This window comes from Grammomys surdaster, unplaced genomic scaffold (genome assembly GCF_004785775.1).
Source record: "Grammomys surdaster isolate TR1022 unplaced genomic scaffold, NIH_TR_1.0 170, whole genome shotgun sequence".
Classification (NCBI taxonomy): domain Eukaryota; kingdom Metazoa; phylum Chordata; class Mammalia; order Rodentia; family Muridae; genus Grammomys; species Grammomys surdaster.
Window position 1 is genome coordinate 23,045,635 of NW_021604618.1, and position 18,707 is coordinate 23,064,341.

At 46.1% G+C, this 18,707-nt stretch overlaps 1 protein-coding gene across 1 annotated transcript in view; it reads left to right on the forward strand.

The window, feature by feature from the left end:
• Stard9 (StAR related lipid transfer domain containing 9) overlaps positions 1 to 18,707 on the forward strand; it is an 89,829-nt gene that overhangs the window by 67,428 nt on the left and 3,694 nt on the right. The window contains exons 23-26 of the mRNA XM_028767176.1: positions 155 to 10,072; positions 10,160 to 10,357; positions 10,733 to 10,916; positions 11,246 to 11,383. Coding sequence (XP_028623009.1) covers positions 155 to 10,072; positions 10,160 to 10,357; positions 10,733 to 10,916; positions 11,246 to 11,383 — 10,438 coding nt within the window. The remainder of the gene's footprint in view (positions 1 to 154; positions 10,073 to 10,159; positions 10,358 to 10,732; positions 10,917 to 11,245; positions 11,384 to 18,707) is intronic.

The following is an 18,707-nucleotide window of genomic DNA, read 5'->3' on the forward strand; positions in this document are numbered from 1 at the left end:
TCTGCTTTTGTGTGTATTGATCTGAGGAGAGTAGGACACAGTGATCGGGTGGCCTCCTTTCCAACCTCTTTCAGAGTAACTAAGTAGAATGCCATATTCCTTATATGGACACAGGGACATTACTATTCTAAGATGGCTTTCCTTATCTTCACAGTGCTTTCATGAACTCGGATCCTTCTGCCATGTCACCACCTGTGCCTGACCTGACTCACCAAATGCCAAAGAAAACCCTGTCAACAGATACCAAGGCTACAGCTTGTCCTCCAAGGACAGGACGCCTGGGCAGGAACAGCCTCCATTCATCACAGCGGAGGAAGTGCTCTCCAGCCAGGAGAGCTTCTACCCAAGGCACCTGTCGCACTGTGAGCCACAAATCTGTCAGCAGCCAAGAAATTGAGTCATTGGGTAAGCAGCTCTGTCAGATGTTATCCCAGGGCCAACCAACTAAGAAACAAAAACCAAGGGACGGTTCAAGGACCTTTACCCCTGCTGCCCAGACCAGAAAGGCTAAGGGACTAGTAGCCTCTGTCAACACACAAACAGGCTGGCAAAAAGGAGGAAGTTGTAGGAGCTTCGAGGCTCCTGAGGAAACATCTTCCTGTTCTACGGATCTCAGTGGATCAGAGCCAGCAGCTGGGCTTAGAAAAATAGTCAAGACTTTTCAGGCAGAATTCAAAGCACCTCCTCCAAGCAGAGCATCAAAAAAGAATCCGAGGCTGTTGGCATCTAGGGCCAGGGACATTGCCAAAAAGTCCTCTCATTTGCCTTGTGGCAGTCCTTTAAAAAAACAACCTAGTGCAGAGGATCTAGACACACCAGCCTCCTTCACAGATTCTAGACCTATAAAGGACCATGTAAGGGAAGAGAACAAAGATTTATCTGACACTGAAAGCAGTTACTCGGTGGATTCTCTTTCTTATATCTATGCCAAAGTCCCAAAGAAGCTGCTGAAGCCAGAGGACCTTCAGGGAAAATGGGATCTTCCCGATCCGGAGAACTCTGAAAGTGACAACAGTCAAATATCTGATGATTCACTTGCTGAGAAAGGGCACCGAAGCCTCCCAGAAAACTCTAGAGCTGAATATTCCATTAAGGACCATGGGCATTCAAGGGCCAGAACTTCAGCCTCTGTGTGGGGTCTCCTCATGCCCTCAGACAGTAGCGTATGTACTCAGATGTACCGGAGCTTTTCCTTGGACAGCCTGATTGATCCTGAAAATAGGCCAGGGGAGCCTTTCCTTGGTTCTGCTGACGAAATGCCTACAGAGACTTTTTGGCATCTGCAGAAGGCCACCCTATCTGTACCAGACCAGGAGGCAACAGACAAGCCTAGCTCTATCAACCACAGAACAGGAGTTGGGGTGAGTGTTCTGCCAAAAAGCAATTCATTTTACCTTGATCCTCAGTTCCAGCCCCATTGTGAGCAGCTTGAGTCAGAAATGGAGGCAAACTATTCTGAACAAACCAACCCTCTCCAAGGCATTCAACTTGCAAGAGAGAGCCCCCTGTTATCTGTGGATTCATGGTTTTCTTGTGACTCTAAGGTCAATCCCAGCAGCCCCTCAGGGGTCATACATTCTTTATGTCCAAGCCCTGACATACATGAAATTCAGCCCCAGGGTGAGAAGCCCAAACACTGGCTAACCATTGAAAAAGTAAAGCCACCAGGTACCTGCAAACTTCCCCAAAGCAGTCCTGAGCCACCCTGCAGTTCAGATTTGTATGCAACCTCTACTTCTGATACATCCAAGCCCTCAGTTTGTGAAAGCCAAAGACTCCTTCAGCCAGGAGTTGATGGATTCCTTCAGGGCAGAGAAATGCCTGACATGACCAACCAGGGTATCTCTGAAGAGTCCCACATTTCTGACATGTCAAGTGTGCTGGCTCCCTCTACCACCTCGTTCACTCATGTACGTAGTCTTAATAAGAAGGAGTGGGCTGCCCTTCATGAAGAATATCTCCTTGAGCTCTCTGATTCTGATTTTCAAGCTGTAGGAGAGCCCAGACCAGCTTTCCCCTTCCTGGAGGAAGACTCTAGCTCCCTGGCTGACGCTTCTGATAAAGTAGACACTCAGTTGCAAACTGGCCCTGGATTATCTAGAAATTTAGATTTCAGCTCCTTTCCAGTCCAACTATCCAAAATCAGACACTTAAGAGCAGAGAGAGACCATGACAGTCTGAGTGCCAATGTAGAAAGTGCTTCTGATCTCTTCAGCTCCGTTGAGAGGATGAACTATAATGGGACATACCCAGCAGATGTAGAGTTGCAGACTTCTGGATCTATAAATGCACAGGCCTATACAGCAGGAAATATGATACCAGGTTCCAAGACAGAAGCATGGGAAGTCAGTCAGGCCAGCTTGGAAGGATGCCTTCAGGGTGGCAGACATTCTGCGCTGATAACTTCCTCTGGGCAGTATTTCTTCCAGAAGAGGGCTTATCACAATCACACCTTAGCCACTGAAGTAGACTTTTTACCTCAAGATGGGGTTCTTCTCAGGAAAAATGCTGCAGTTCAACCAGGACTATTAAATCACAGCAGCCACCAGCAACCCCTGCTGGAAGAGAAGGCAGCTTCTCAGCAGTGTACCGAGGAAGTAGCTGAAACACACATAGATGCCTGTTGCACTTTCCCTTCAGGTCCAGACTTGTTCCTGCACTCTGACCCCTGGAGCTCTTTCCCATCCTCCCTGCAGCCGCCTCCCCTGGAAACATTCTATGTAACCAAAAGCAGGGATGCCCTGACAGAAACTGCCTTAGAGATTCCAGCCTGCAGGGAAGCCTGGGTGCCATCCCCACCCCCTAGGGAAGCCTGGGGCTTTGGTTGTAGCCATCAAGTCCCCCAGAAAGCTCACTGGAAAAATAATTTGCCCAAGTTGTCCCAAAGTCAGAATTCTACGATTGATTCACCTCAGCAGACAACAGCAAAGAGGCCAACAGATGTGAACACAGGGGAAGGTACTGAAGAACTGGGGGGACACTCCAGATATATGAGAGAAGAAGGTACTGGAGAGCTGGGGAAACACTTCAGACATATGAGAGAGGAAGAAAATCACGATTCTGCTTACTGTTTTGTTCAGAACAGACAGCATCTCTCTTCTACCAGCCTCAAAGCTTGTGAATGTGGAAATCAACTTGGTATTTTAAATAAGGAGTACAGCCTCTCAGTCAACGAGGACGGAGAAGGGGCCTCCGCGTGGCATCACTGCAGTGTTGCCTTCAATGGCTCTGAGTCAAAGACTTTGCTCTTCATTTGTGATTCCAAGGCAAGTGGGGAAGAACAGAGTTCACTCCTGCCACAGATACAGTCCTGTGCTATGCACAGTCAATCTCCTTCTGGAGCTAGGACTGACTTCATTGGCAAAATTGCCAATTTAGACCTAGAGAAGGTCATACCAGAGGAAACTGCTGTTTCCTTGAAATCAAGATCACTCCACTGTCTAAGTAGCCCTGTGATCATGGCAGGAGGTGGAAGTCCAACCCACAGGTGGGAGGGGAGGAATGAAACTGTGCTTCTCAGAGAAGTGATTTCCAAAGACATCCAAGAAGAGATTAGTCTTCCAGGAACCCAGTATACCTGTGAAAGATGCCATCTAGTTATGTGCTCTCAGAAAAGAAAGCCCACTGAATGCAAGGCCCATGGACAGTTAGAAGAAATACAGTCCAAAGAAGAACCTTTGGGAGAGAAACAGAATACAAGAGTTAATAATACCGATGAAATGGCTAGGCTGATCAGGAGTGTAATGCAGCTGGAAATTGGCATCTTAGAAATTGAATCCAAGCAGAATAAGCTTCTTCATGCTTCCCACATACCAAGTACAGAGCTTATGCTCCAGGATTTAGAGGACCAGGAGAAGGTTGGCCATGTCCCTAAGTCAGAAAGTTCTGGAAAACATTTATGCTTTGAGGATCAGCCATCTTTTCCAAAACAGACAGAGGACAGTATCTTCGAAGACAGCAAAGCTGGAGAAATAGAGAGTAACACTGCAATTAGTAATAATACTCAGGTTCAGAAAATCATAGGAAGCCCCTTCAGATCAAGGGAATATGTACAAATGAGGGGGTCTGAGAGTGAGCTCTCCTATTCACCTGGAGCAGACAGACTTGCTAGGGACACACGCGATTCTTTGCGGAAAGGCACAGCTCTCAGAAAGCCTAGCAACATTTCCCTTCACTCTAGAAGGATAAGAGCATTAGCTAGAGCTCTACCATTGCAGTCCAGTGTGGAGAGACCTGAGAAAGATGATGAGCTTCTAAAAGTATCAGCAAAATTCCACAACCAGACTTGGGCCTTGGAAAGTCTTAAGGAACTGGAGAGTATGGAAAGTTTTCAGGAAAGCCAAATCGTTGAAGTTCCAAGTGATTCAGAATTGGAGGATGCAAAAACTCAAGGGGGAGTTGATGAAATGACCGTGGACAGGGGAGGGAACCTACAGGAAAAAGAGAATATGGTCTTATCAACTCAGAAAGTTTCTACTCCCAGCCAGCACTGGAAGGGCACATTTTTCAGCCAGGAGACTGTCTCCCCATTCCATAACCAGACAGGCTTCTCTGCAGCTCTTCCTTATGGAGAACTGTGTGGTACCCAACCCATGCATTCTCTACGCTTCCCAAGAAGCTGTTTGCATGGCTCTGATACCAAAGGTGTCTCTTCATTTGAGTACATATTAGAACCTGTGATGTTGAAAACTAATAGAAATTCTTTGGCAACTGGAATAGGGGGTCAGGATCACAGTGGAGAAACCAGAAGCAGTAGCCCACAGGAAAGTGTTTCAGGGGATGTTTCCACCACACACACTCCCTGGGGTGGATCTGTAATGCCCATGGTCATGAGGACTAATGGTCAGTCTGTTATATCAGACAGCATTCTCCTAGAGACAGAGGACTGGATAACAGTAAGTACTAGCTCCCAAGAAGACCAGGAAGGGGACTTCAGAGATACTTCCATAGGCTCAACTACCCAGGAAGGTTTGGGTTCTGAGGCTGAGGCAACTGTACAAAAAGAAAGAAAAACCAGTTCCTTGGACAGGGTCTCAAGGCAAACTGAAAAGAGAGTCAATTTCCTCTTACAAAACAATAGAGACCAGGGTGAAGAGGAAAGGCAGAAGGCAGAGGAGAAGTCAGAAGACCAACAACTTCCCAACTCTGCTTACTTAACACCCATGTCTGTACTGAAGGGACCTGATCCAGAGCCTCTGCTACTACCGGACTCCTCTATCCATGCATCCATATGCCTGGGTATCTTGGCAGAGATCAGACAGGCAAAAGCACAGAGGAAGCAGCTTACTGACTTTGTGACTGAGGGAACAGTCCTTCCTTATGAAACTTCACAAGAAGCTGAGCGTTTTTCAGAGACTGCTGGTAGATCTCAGACACCAAAGCTTGAGTGGGATAGCACCAGGAATGAAGCTAAAGCACAAGGATTGCATGTGGCCTCTCCATCTGCTGTGTCTGCAGACCTCTTGACTGATGAAAGGAAAACCCAGGCCAGTGCAGGGAGCTTTCATCATCTGCCCAATCCTGAAACTGACAGAGGACCACAGCATCATTTACTGGCTTCGTCTCACATTGTTTCAGAGCTAGAAAAAAGATTTTGCACTGGAAAACCAAGGCAATTTTGTGGAGCAAGTGGATGGTCTGATTCTTCTAAAATCATAGAGAAAAGGAAAGAAACATCTAGAACAAAGTCCTCTGTTGATCATTTGGCCTCAGACAGGCTTCTTTCTATACCAGCTGTAGAGGAGGATGGGAGGGTGGGATCAGAGAAAGCATCTATTTTGCCTTCTCAAACCTCTTGTGATAGTCCTGGCAGGATTCTCCATGGGCAGAGTCAGTTGCCTGCATGGGAGACTGCAGAAGGTCTACCCTCTGGTGGGAAGGACAATATCCTGGGTCATCAGGAACCTAGAAGTCTAGATAGCACATGTGGAGGCGGTTCAGGTAAGAGCTTAGTGACCACACAGGCAGGAAAAGCAGTCCATTCTGAGTGTCAGTCTGTGATCTGTACTGTTGATAATGCTGTAGACCTTTCTCAGCCTAAGCAAGACCATATTCAGTGCTTGGATACTTCTACTGGCTTAGAAGAAATGAAAGCAAGTCCAAAGTCATGTGCTGTTCAGCCTGGAGCTCCAAGAAAAGTTGAAGCAGAAGCTAACATATGGCATCCTGTCAAGTGGAAAAATGTTGACTCTGGTCTGGCAGAAGCCTGTGGGGGTGACAGCAAAAATCCATGGTCAACTTCATTTCTAGATCAAAGACCAAACCTGAATTCCAATGGAGTTAGAGAAGAGGCTCCTGGTCCATGCCCAAAAGAGTGCCTTGTCTTCGAGGGGAACACTGGAGGCAGCGGGACACTTGGCTCATCTTATGAAGGGGAAGAGAACAGAAGTACTCCTTGCCCTCACCTAAGTGGTTCTCAGGCTACTGCTGCTGTTCACGTCTGCTGCTCTCATGCCTCTACTCCGCCGTGTTATAGAGATGGTGTCCTTAGGAAGGGAGCCCCCTGGGCTGTGCCACATTCTGAGCACTCACCTGTCAGAGTACCAGCTAGGATCTGTGAAGTGGATGGAGCAGGAGAGAGCTTTTCCAAAGACTCTCAAGTGTCTTTGGCACATGGCCTCAAGCACACATGTGGGCCAGTAGACAACAGCATTCCCAACCCACCCACTCCTGTCTCCTCTCCAGCTCAAAGCTGCAGCTGCCTTTCCACCTCAGAAATAAGGGCAAATTGCCTCACCCACACAGTTGCTAGGGGAAGGTCAGTAGAAGGTTCGGGGGAAAAGACTACAGGGAAGAAGGCCAGCACTGCCCCTGAGGATATTTATCCATCCAGTTCTGCAGACATGAGCTCTGAGCCACTGAGAACTTTGAGGAATAACTCTGTAGGTGAGAATGCACAGGCATCCCAAACCATGCCAGAACCTCCTGCAGTGACTCAGGGGCTACACACCCTAAATTCAAATGAAGGATCTGTTGACAGTAAGTTGGTGATAGCGGCTCAGTTTGGACATTTAGAAAATACTATCAGATACTGTTCAGAAAAGATGCAACCTTCCACTAAGGTCAGGGGTCACAGTTGCTTGGGTCCCCAAGCCAAATTTGTAGACATGTTGAAACATACCTGCTACCCTCAGATTGAGACTTCATGGGAAGAGGAAGAACAACAGAGAGACCAGGTCTCAGGAGATGGCAAAAACCAGGCCCAGGTCAGAAATCTAGTACTTTCTAACGTTGGTGGCTTTGATGGCTTTCAGACTAGAGGTGGTGAAAGAGAGGAGATAGTTGTAACCAAGCCTTCTGTATCCCAGACTTTCTTTTCAGACTTTGAAGCCCAAACTCAACCATCACAGCCCGCTGCCCAGACTCCTTGCCAGCTCTGCTCTGATAGGGAGCAGCTGCCTTCCAGCCACAGGAACTTGCTTCCTTTGATTGCAATCTTCTCTGGCCCCAAACATGCCGGGTACTCCCCTAGACCTCAGTTTACTGTGGTCAGCTCATCTCGGTCTCTTCAAGAACTAAATTTGAGTGTGGAACCTCCTTCCCCAACAGATGAAGATGCACAGGGGCCAACCAGCTTGTGGAGACCACATCTCAGGGGTCATTCCTTTGAAAAGCCAGTCTCAGCATCTCTGAAGACTCAGGATTGCAGTCAGAAAGCTTCGTGTAACTTGAACAATGGCCCTTCTGATCACAGGCCCTTGAATCCCGTCATACCTCCTTACCCAACATCGTCCACTGTGTCATGTATGCCAACCCCTGAGTTCATGACCACCTGGAAGCCTGGAGCTTTGGAACAGGCCCATCAAGGACAGACAGATAAACTGAGTGTCCAGGATATGTCAGAGAATTGGCATTCTCAGGGGGACAAAGAAATGCTGCACTTTGGTTCTAGTAAATTAAGTCCCTCTGTCCTGCCCTCGTGTCGACAGGGACCTGTGCATATTGGTTGGAAGCAATATGTGTTTGGAACTGCAGTTGATGTCTCTTGTAGCCAGAAACCCCAATTTCTAGTACAATCAAACATGGGTCAGTGTTCTAGCGTGGACAATGTCGTAGAAGACAAGAAATCTCCATTTCACTCTCATCCCAAGACTGATGCCCAAACCCAGGATTTGCCAAACATACACAGTGTCATTGAGAATGACCAAAGTTCAAATCAGCTGCCTCTGGCTAGAGGGAATGCCACAACTCAGGTAGATGAGATTGTACTACTCTGCCCACCAGAGACAGGCTGTGCTGTGGGGCAGGCCAATATGAATACCTTTAAGCAGGGAACACAGACCCTGGGCAGCAGGCTCCACCGGAGTTGCACTGATGTCTCTGTTCAGCCTGATGCCAAGACAATGTCAGACTCTGAGCTAGCCTCCTGGACCAGCATGCACAACCTGTCTGTTCACCTTTCACAGCTTCTGCACAGCACTTCAGAGCTGCTTGGGAGTCTCTCACAGCCAAGTGTGGTCATAAAGGAACAGAATGTCAAGAGTGAATCCCTAGACGAGGCCCAACAGGCCCTCATGATGGATGGTTCTACTCGGACCACTGTGGATGAGGGCATCCAGACGGACCTGGCCTTACCTCCTCTGGCCTTTCAGGGCCCAGAGGTCAAGTTTGAGGAAGTCAGTGTGATCCTTGAAGTGATGGACTCAGGTATCACCACTGTGGCTCAAGAAAAGGAAGATAACCCAGTGGTGTTTCAGAAGACAGAGGCAGAGGAGGCAGCAGAATCCCCAGATCTCCATGAAGGAAACACCCATGATAAGCTGCAGAGCCCTTCTGTGCCCTCACCACACTTGAGGTTTCAGAAAGCTGATCTTGAGCAGAACATTACTTTCATGAGCCCCCCAGCTTCTCCTGATGGTTCCCCACCTCCCAGTCTGCAGCCAGAGGAATCTTGCATGGTGGTCAACATGCCCAGAATCTCCCAGCACTCAGGGCTCTCCCTTGGTGCTTCTGAGTTCACCCAGGAGCCTAGTACCCAGAAAAGGTTGTGCAGCTCGAGTGCTGTGCTGGTGGATAGGGCTTCCTCTCCAATCCTTACATTTAGTGCCAGCATCCAGGAGCTGAGCAACCCCTTAACCTGTTTGACTCTACCAGTTCCCTCAGCTCATCCTCTTGAAGACTTCCAGAAGCTTGACATTAATCCAGACCTTGCTGTTGGTGACCTAAGACCGCCAATGGATAATTCTCAAGCCACTGATGAGTCTGGTGTCTTTCAGAGAGCTGAGTCTTTGGAAGGCAAAAGCCTTTTAGGAAAAAGTTCTGAGAGATTATTTCTTGATTCTAGCTCCCTATGCAGTCCACAGCAGAGCTCTAGTCTCCAAGTTAGTTTCTTAGGAAAGGCCCCTCAGCAGCTTCGGCCCAAGAGCACCACTGGAGACCAAAACAAGTTGCCATCTCCACCACCAAGGCACAGGAGCCCGAAGCTAGATGACAGCTTTGTGTCTGAGAAGGTGGCTTCCATAGAGCATGGTCCACCGAGGCCCAGCCAGTGGCAGGGCAGGGCAGCAAATAAGGATGGGAGCTCCGAGTTTATGCTGGAGCCACAACCCAATGTGGATCGACCTTCTTCACAGACAGGTCTTCAGCCCCTTAGCCCTTGTCAGATCTCTGATACTACAGGACTTCAAAGTCCTGCTGTAGACCCACCTCAGGCCTGCCAACCAGTGGGGTTGCTCTCTCCTGGTTTACATATGCATGTGGCCCCTGGTCCCCAACATCACAGCCTCGGGGACCTCCCAGTTCATAACAATTTAAATAACTGGTATGGAGTTCAGAATGGACCTTGCATAGGTGAGAGTTTAGGGGTCAGATGTGACTCCAGTTCTGTGGGGACACAAAGGCCCCTGCAACCTTCTGACAAGTACAGCCAGGACCCTGAGTGGCTTCGATTGGAGCACATCCCCTTACAAGCTGGGGTTCAGAAGCCCTCACTCAGTGTGGAGCTCACAGAAGCAAAACTACACCATGGCTTTGGGGAGACAGATGCCCTGCTGAAGGTGCTGCAGAGTGGGACAGGGGAGGTGCTTGCTCCTGAAGAATCTGCTGTGCCCTCCTGTAAGGAGTTCTACACTAGGTAAGGGCTGAGCCTGAAGGGCAATGAGTGGGCAAGGTGAGCTTGAGAGTGAAGGCCGTGGTAGGAATCAATCACGTTTTGTCTCAGGCAGAAAAACACTGTTGAGAGCCTCAGGAGAGAGAGGGCTGAGCGACTTCATAACTTTCGTCGGACACGAAGCCTCAGTCCCCAGAAACAACTAGGCTTCCTGCCTAGCAAGGCTCTCCCCACCTGGGAACTTGACTTGCCCAGCAGACGCCAAGAATACCTGCAGCAGCTGAGGAAGCATGTTGTGGAGACCACTAGGTAAGGAAGAATCTGGCTCTGTGGGAGCTGGGACTGGAATGTGATCATCCGGAGGCTCTCTATGCCTCTGGATAAACTGAGGCAGATGAGTGAGTCTGGGGCAAATGGAGATCGGAGGTATAGGAGGGAATGGGGTACAGGGGTACAGGAGGAGCTGGGCAGAGAGAAGTCATGGGCAAGTATTGTATGTTATGTAAACCTGTGTGTCGGGGTCTTAGAATGGCTTGTTTCTTCTTAGAAACCTTTCCTAAGAATGTAAAATGATGACCCCATAGACAACAAGATGTTGTGCTGAGTCAGCTGGGGTGGGCAGGACCGTACTTTTATGTGCTCGCCATGTTAGAAGGTGTCTTTTCACCTTGTGGACTTCACTAGAATCCCAGAACCAGCACCAAGATTAGCCCGCCCTTCCTCTGACATTGAGCTCATGCTTCAAGAGTATCGCCGGGCCCGTGAAGAGGCCAAGGTGGAGATTGCCCAGGCGCGAGATCGGCTCAAGGAGCGAGCTGAACAAGAAAAGAAGAGAATCCGCCAGCAGATCATCTCCCAGCTACTGAAGGTGGGGAATGAGACTGTCCTCTGCCTTAGGACAGGCCTAGAACCTGGCCAGACCTTAGACTTTGGCAGCCTTCACTCTGCCTGTTTGTGAGTCTGGTGATGTACTTGAAAGTGTAGGACTCTGCCAGGCCAGAGTGTGGGAGGAAGAGGCTTCTGTGTGCAGTCAGGCATGTGGGGAAGGAAGCATAGCGTTGTGGCTTCTGGAAGTAGGTGGGAGGCTACAGCAGGAGGCTCTGGGAGGTAAGTGATGACAGCTGTGGAGGTGACAGGGAAGGGAGAAGATGTGGCAGTGCAGTATCATTAGAAACTAGTTATCTGTCTTCTTCCCAGGAAGAGGAGAAACTACAGATTCTAGCCAACTCTAGCTCCCTGTACAACAGCTCCAGTGGAAGCATATCTTCTGGTGTCACGTCTGGTTACAACAGCAGCCCAGCCTTCTCAGGGCACCTCCAGTCTCTAGAAGTTTCGGTAAGTGGGCAGACATCAGGAAGCTTCTGAAATGGAAGTGTGTATAGACCCAGCTCTCTCAAGGGCTCTGCTGTGAGCCCTTTCTGTGTGGTTTGTTTTAGGTCTGCCTTACTCTCCCTTTATTCTTACAGTTCAGTGGTTTGCTTTTTTTAAGTTTTGTTTTTAATTATGTGTATGTGTTTCTGTGTGTAGGTACATGTGTGTGAGTGCTGGTGCCCACAGACGCCGACGTCCTCAGGTCCCCCTGTTGCTGGAGTCCAGGTGGATGTGAGCTAATGTGGGTGCTGGGAATGGAACCTGGCTCCTCTACGAGACTAGCACACACCTGGGCATGGTGGTACAGGTTTTTAATCTTAGCACTTGGGAGGCAGAGGCAGGTGGCTGTCTGTAAGTTTAAGGCCAGATGGATCCACATCCAGGACAATCAGAGCTACAGATGGAGACCCTGTCTCAAAACAAAAACAAAAAAAAACCTAACAAAACCAACAAACAGTACATGTTCAGTTTTATTTTAGTTTGGTTGTTTTTTGTCCTTTAAAAAATAAAAAGATTTATTGTTTTAGTTTGGTTGTGGTTTGTTTGTTTGTTTGTTTGTTTGTTTATCTTGAGACAGGGGCTCACTGTATATAGCCCTGGCCGGCTTGGAATTCACTGTGTAGACCAGGTTGGCTTTGAACTCAGAGAAATTTACCTGTCATTGCTTCTGCCTCCTGAGTGCTGGAATTAAAGGTATGTGTCATCATGTCCCCCCATACATACCCCCACACACCCCCACACCCCCCCCACACACACACAGAAAGAGAGAGAGAGAGAGAGAGAGAGAGAGAGAGAGAGAGAGAGAGATTTGAAAAATGTGATTAAAACATGTGATTAAAACAGGGAATATGACAGAGTGTTTTTTCTCCTTAAAAATACCTTTGGATTTTATTACCTGCCAATAAATCTCTACCAGCTCAGTCTTTACCATAGCTGAGCAGTATTCATTTCTCTTTTACTGTTCTTAGTGGGATGCTTGTATAGATAGTATATATTCATGTAGTAGAAGAGCCAAACATTTACATGTATCCTCCACTTTACCTTTGAAACAGGATCTCCCTATAGATCCCTGGCTGACCTAGATCTTCCTATGTAGACCAGGCTGGCCTCAAACTCACAGAGACTCACCTGCCTCTGCCTCCTTAGTGCTAGGATTAAAGGAAGTGCCACCATGTGCAGTTATCTCCATTTGTTTTTATCTACTTATTTTTATTATTTTTGAGACAGTTCTGGCTGTCTTGGAACATTCTATGTAGACCAAGCTGGTTTTGAGCCACTGTCTCCCTAGTTCTGGGATTAAAGGTGTGTACCACCATACCCAGTTACCTCCATTTTTAAACAGTAAGTAGAAAAATACCACATCCTTGGTTCGAGGCATGGCAGTTCTCATATATTTTTAGGCTGGCTTCAGAAGCCCAATGCCAAGGATTCTTTTGAATTTTTCTGTGGTTTTTCGAGTCAGGTTTTCTCCCTGTAGCCCTGTCTATCCTGAAACTCACTCTGTAGACTAGGTTGGCCTCAAACTCAAAGGTCTACGTGCCTCTGCTTTTCAAATTCTAGGATTAAAGGTGTGCACCACTACTGCCTGGCTTGAACTTTGATTTATTCTTTTATGTAGTCATACATGTGTGTATGTGCAGTACTTGAACCATATTTCCCTCCAGTATCCTGTCTTACCCCCCTCATCTTGCCAACAAGTCAGCCTCATACTTCTTGTTTGTTGTGGGAAGCAGTAGGTTTAGTTAGGGTACTCCTAGGGGCTTGTGTGAGGACTTGTTGTCAGGAGCATGGGCTCCCAACCAGTGGCTGCATCACTGAAGCAAATGTGTCTCCCTCCTTCATCAACCATTAACCACACACAGACTCTTAGGTGGGGATCCTGTGCTCTTCCTCACCTGATGACAAGATGGCGGCAGGCCCACTTCTGCCAGTAATCTGAGTTCAGGACTGCAGCAGCCATGGCGTGCCTGGAAGTCAGCATTCTGCACCACTTCTCTTTGGCTGCCTCTGCCTTCCAGTCCTCCTGTCCTCTCTCCCATGATGTTCCCTGAGCAGATATGGCTGAGCACATAACAGTCATTCATTCATAGTTTGACCAGAGTTATGAGCCTGCAGTCACTACTACCCAGGGTGACATTTTGGGTCTCCACACAGCAGAGTATGTGGTACTTGTGTTACTGTGCTTGACTTATTTAATATGATGTCTTCCAGTTTTATTGGTTTTTGACACAGATAACAAGGTTTTATTTTTCTTTATGGGAAGAGAGTATTGCATTGTGCATATAAAGGACATTTTCTTTGTCGCTCATCAGATGGTCACATGGTCACATAGCTCTTGTAAGTAAAGCTTCAGTAACTCTTTGTATATGGATATCTCTCCATTGTGTTATGTGCAGTGGATATATTAATATGCATTCCTACCAAAATAGTATGAGTCCTTTTTTTTTACATGTACTCAACAGCATTGTTTTTATACATGTAATAGCCATGCTAACTGGAACGAGATGAAATATAACTATAGTTCTGATTCGCATTTCCCCAGTGACTAATAATGAAATTTTTTTCATACGTGTTGGTCATTTGTTGAATCTTCTTTTGAGATATACCTGTTTTAGATCACTTGCCTACTTTCACAGTTAGATTACTTACTTTTACGTTAAAAGTTCTTACTTCTTTATAAGTCTAGATATGAATCCTTTGTTTTAAAAAACTAAATCCCAGGCTTTGATTTGATCAGTGAAATCTCAGGAGCCAGATACTGGGGTGAAAACCAGCTAGCTCAGAGGGGCAGAGAAAACACCTAGCTGACCCTACTCTGCCAGTGACCCATAGGGGAAAAGTTTCTTCTCCCCCATGCTATCTTAAATACCCTTCAACTCAAAGGCCTGTTTACTTATGCTCTGTCTCTTGACCTAGGGTTGACTTCACTGCTAGGCCACACTACAAGTACTTGTTTGTAATAAATAGAAAGCTTTTGGACAAAAGGTATGTTCTAGGGTCGAGCCACACACAAGGTTTTCCTAGTTCACAATCTTGGGGTTCAAACAAAACGTGATAAAGTATCCTGTAACATTACTCTTTTATCAGATGGATAGCAGATATAGTCTTCATTCTCTATGTTGTCTTTTTTTATGTATGTGAGTACATTGTCACTGTCTTCAGACACACCAGAAGAAAGCATCTGATCCCATTACAGATGGTTGTGAGCCATCATGTGGTTGCTGGGAACTGAACTCAGGACCTCTGGAAGAGTAGTCAGTGCTCTTACCCGCTGAACCATCTCTCCAGCCCTCTAATATTGTCTTTCTGCTAGTAATTTTCTTTGCTGTACAGAAGCTTTTACATGTGATTAATCTCAATTGTCAATTATAATTAATCAATCTTTTTTTTTTTGAGACAGGGTTTCTCTATATAGCCCTGGCTTCCCTGGAACTCATTCTAGACTTGGCTGGCCTAGAATTCAGAGATCTGCCTGTCTTTAAGGCGTTGGCCAAAAGTGTTGGGATTAAAGGTGTGCGCCATCATTGCCCAGATGAACTGGCAATTTAAAAATTTTTGTAGACATGTCCAGAAAATCATTGTGTCAGTTTTGAAGTATTTCCTTTGTTTTCCTGTAATAATTTCACAGTTTCAAGTCTTTCACTAAGGTCTTTGGTCCAGAACCTGGCAGGGTGATACCCACCTATAATCCCAGCCATTGATATGTTGAGGAAGGAGAATCAGGAGTTCTAGATTACCTGTGGTGTAAAAAAAGACACTCTCAGAAACAAACTCTTTGTATCCATTTTGAGTTGATTTTGTGCTGATGAGGGTCTATCCAGGCTCAGTGCTCGGCATGTGAGTCTCCATTCTTCCGAGTGGTATCTGTTCTGCTGCACTCTCTAGTTTTGGCTTGGGGTCTGTTTTGAAGCAATGGATATAAGATTTCTTTCGGGATTTTCAACGGTCTGTGTATTTTTATGTCAACACCACAGTTTTTGTTACTATGGTTCTGTAGTATGTCTTGAAATCAAGTATTGTGAAGCTTCCAGCTTTGCTCTTTTTATTCAAGATCTGTTTGGAGTATTTTACATTTTCATGTGTTTTTTTGTTTCTGTGAAAACTGGCATTGGCATTTTGATGCAGAACTTCCTGAATCTGTAGATTGCTTTGAGTGTCATGGACATGTAACTATAATTCTTTTAAATAGTGAACTTTTTAGGAGATAGTTCCATGTTTGAACTTAAAGACTTGATTTTTTTCACTTATGTGTATGTGTGTGTGTGTTTGCAAATGTGTGCATCAGATCCCCTGGATCTGCGTACAACAGGTAAGGGTGCAGAAACTGAACTGGGGTCCTTTGGAAGATCAGTGCTCTTAACCTCCAGCCATCTCTCAATACTGGTCTTTAATTCTTTCTTCATTGTTTTACAATTTTCATTGTGTGGGTATTTGACTTTCTTAGTTAAGTTTATTCTTAGCCACAAAATAAATAAATGAGGCACCTATTGTGGGTGGGATTGTTTTTATGATTTGTTTTGTTTGTTTTGTTTTTTGTTTTTTGAGACAAGGTTTCTCTGTGTAGCCCTGGCTGTCCTGGAACTCACTCTGTAGAGCAGGCTGGCCTCGAACTCAGAAATCCGCCTGCCTCTGCCTCCCAAGTGCTGGGATTAAAGGCGTGCGCCACCACTGCCCGGTATGATTTGTTTTTTAATGGTGTAGAAATGGAGTTAGAGATGGTTACAAACTGTCACATGAGTTCTGAGAACTGAATTGGGATCCTCTGGAAGAACAGCACATGCTTTTTGTTTTGTTGAGACAGGGTCTCACTATGTAGCTCTGGCTATCTAGACCAGGCTGGCCTCGAACTCAGATATCTGCCTGTCTCTGCATCCTGAATGCTGAGATTACGGGCATGTTCCACTATACCTGTCTGAAGAGTATGCTCTTAACTGCTGAGCCATCTTTCCAGCTCCTCAGTGTATTTTTGTGTTCTGTTTCCAGTATTTTGTTGAGAACTTTAGCATCTGTATTCATCAGAGAGGTTGGCCTACAGTTGTGCTATTGTGTCCTTATACTGACTTCCTAGAATGAGTGAGATTCTGCTTCCTTTCTATTTTATGGAACAGTTTGAAGTGCACTGGCATTAACTTCAAAAGTTTGATGGAATTTGGTAATGAAAGTCATCCAGTCTTGGACTTCTCTTTGTTGGGAGATTATTACTGTTTCATTCTTGTTGCTTGTTATAGATCTGTTGTTTCTTCTCCTTCTCCTTCTCCTTCTCCTTCTCCTTCTTCTTTTTGGTTTTTCGAGACAGGGTTTCTCTGTGTAGCCTTGGCTGTCTTGGAACTCACTCTGTAGACCAGGCTGGCCTCGAACTCAGAAATCCACCTGCCTCTGCCTTCCAAGTGCTGGGGTTAAAGGCGTGCACCACCACTGCCCAGCATAGATCTGTTTCTTAATGCCCACTTGATTTCATTTTGGTTGGCCATGTGTGTCTAGGAATTTATCAAGATGTAGATTTTCTAGCTTTTAGGAATCTATTCCTTCATGATCCTCTGATTTCACTGGTGCCTGGCCTATTCTTCTCTTTTCATTTAGTAACTTTGGGACAGCTCTCTGAACTATAGCATCCCCTCTTTCCCTTCTGTGTCAAACTTGTTTGAGTCAGTCACTGTACTAGACCAGGTCTTGTTCATGAGGTGGCTCCTCTTGCTGCACAGTGGAATATCTGTGGGGCCCTAGCGATGGGGTCAGGACTCTGATTCCTAGAGCAGAAGGTTCATTATCAAAATGGTTTCTGGGGGATGACTAGGATTTGAAATGAACCCTTTTCCAAAGCCAGGCTGTGAAGATTCAAGGTTCCTTATCTATCTAGGTTATAAACCTGTGAGCGTTGTGATCTTCCCAGTGGCCAGGCTTGTCCTGTTTCTACTGATGGGTTTTCCTGGGCTCTGTTTTCTCTTCACCCCTGCAGAAGGGAAACATCTTCTGAGCAATAGAACTAGAACAAGTGCTGGGATATTTTGTTTCTCCTGCTGTGATCCTGCCTCAGGTCTTTGGAAGCTATAGGTTTCCTTTTGCCACTGTGTGGAAAGCCAGTGGAGGAAAAGGTGACCAACACCAGGTCCAAAATGTTTGTTCTTAGGTCACATGTATCACATTGCACACAGTCAGCAAACAATAAGTCTATCATATTGGATAGTCCTCTAGGTTTCTTTAGGACTCACCATGTCCTCGCTGTGTTACTGTGTGCTCCTGCCCTGTAGCAGCATTAGCTAGATCTTATCTTTTTCTAGATATTAGGGAGATACATCTAGTATCTTACCACCTAAGTTTCACAGTAGGTTTTAAACTGAGATATATTTTACAATATGGGAGCATATGATTTTCTAGAACATTACTTTTCAGTCTTTGGGGAATGCCATCTTATTCACCTGTTTATTTGTTCCTATTGGCTAATATGAAACTATTGTGCACTATACATCACAATACATGTTGATGTATTCTTTTAATACATCAAGAGTTTGCTGCAGTCCACTAATGTTTTTTAATATTTTGCATATTTTAATTTTTCTATAGTTTTTGGTAGCAAATATATATATGTTTAATTTGCATACTAACCAGTATTTTCCTGCTTTGGCCTTTTAAATTTTTTCTTGAATATTGCTATATTTTTCTTGGCTGCAATATTGTCTTTGACCCACAAAGCATAAAGGATTTATTTGGTCTGATCTATAAAATAGGTCTCTGATATAATCCCTGTCCACAATGCCTACCCAGTTGTTGATTCAATATTAATTCATGATTATAGCTGGAAATCATCACCTAGGGCATTGAAGCTCAAGATGTCCATTTGTGGTTGAGGAGTACAGCCAGGAAGCAGGGAGCCTGGGGAGTGGGGGAACAGATCTTGATGAGGCATGTGACAGCCTGCCGAAAGATGCAGAAGGATGAGGCTGGCGAGCATCTTGGTGCCCTTTAGTATTGTGTCTTTTTGGAGGAGAGGTGAGAACAAATGTGGGTGCTGGGAATTGAACTCAGGACCTCTGGAAGAGCAGTTGATGCTCTTAACTGCTGAGCCATCTCTCCAGCCCAGAAGAAAGCTTTCAATATTGGTTCTATATCAGGGACTCTTGATTCTCAGGTTTGGTGGCAGACGCCTTTACCTGGTGAGTCATCACGCTGGCCTGTTTTTGTTCCACTGAGGTGGCTGACACAGTGTACTAAACAAAGACAGCAGAGACCCAGAGGCTCTGGTCCTAGAGTAGGACTCCTGGCTCAGTGTGGTACCTGGCCATGGGCAAGG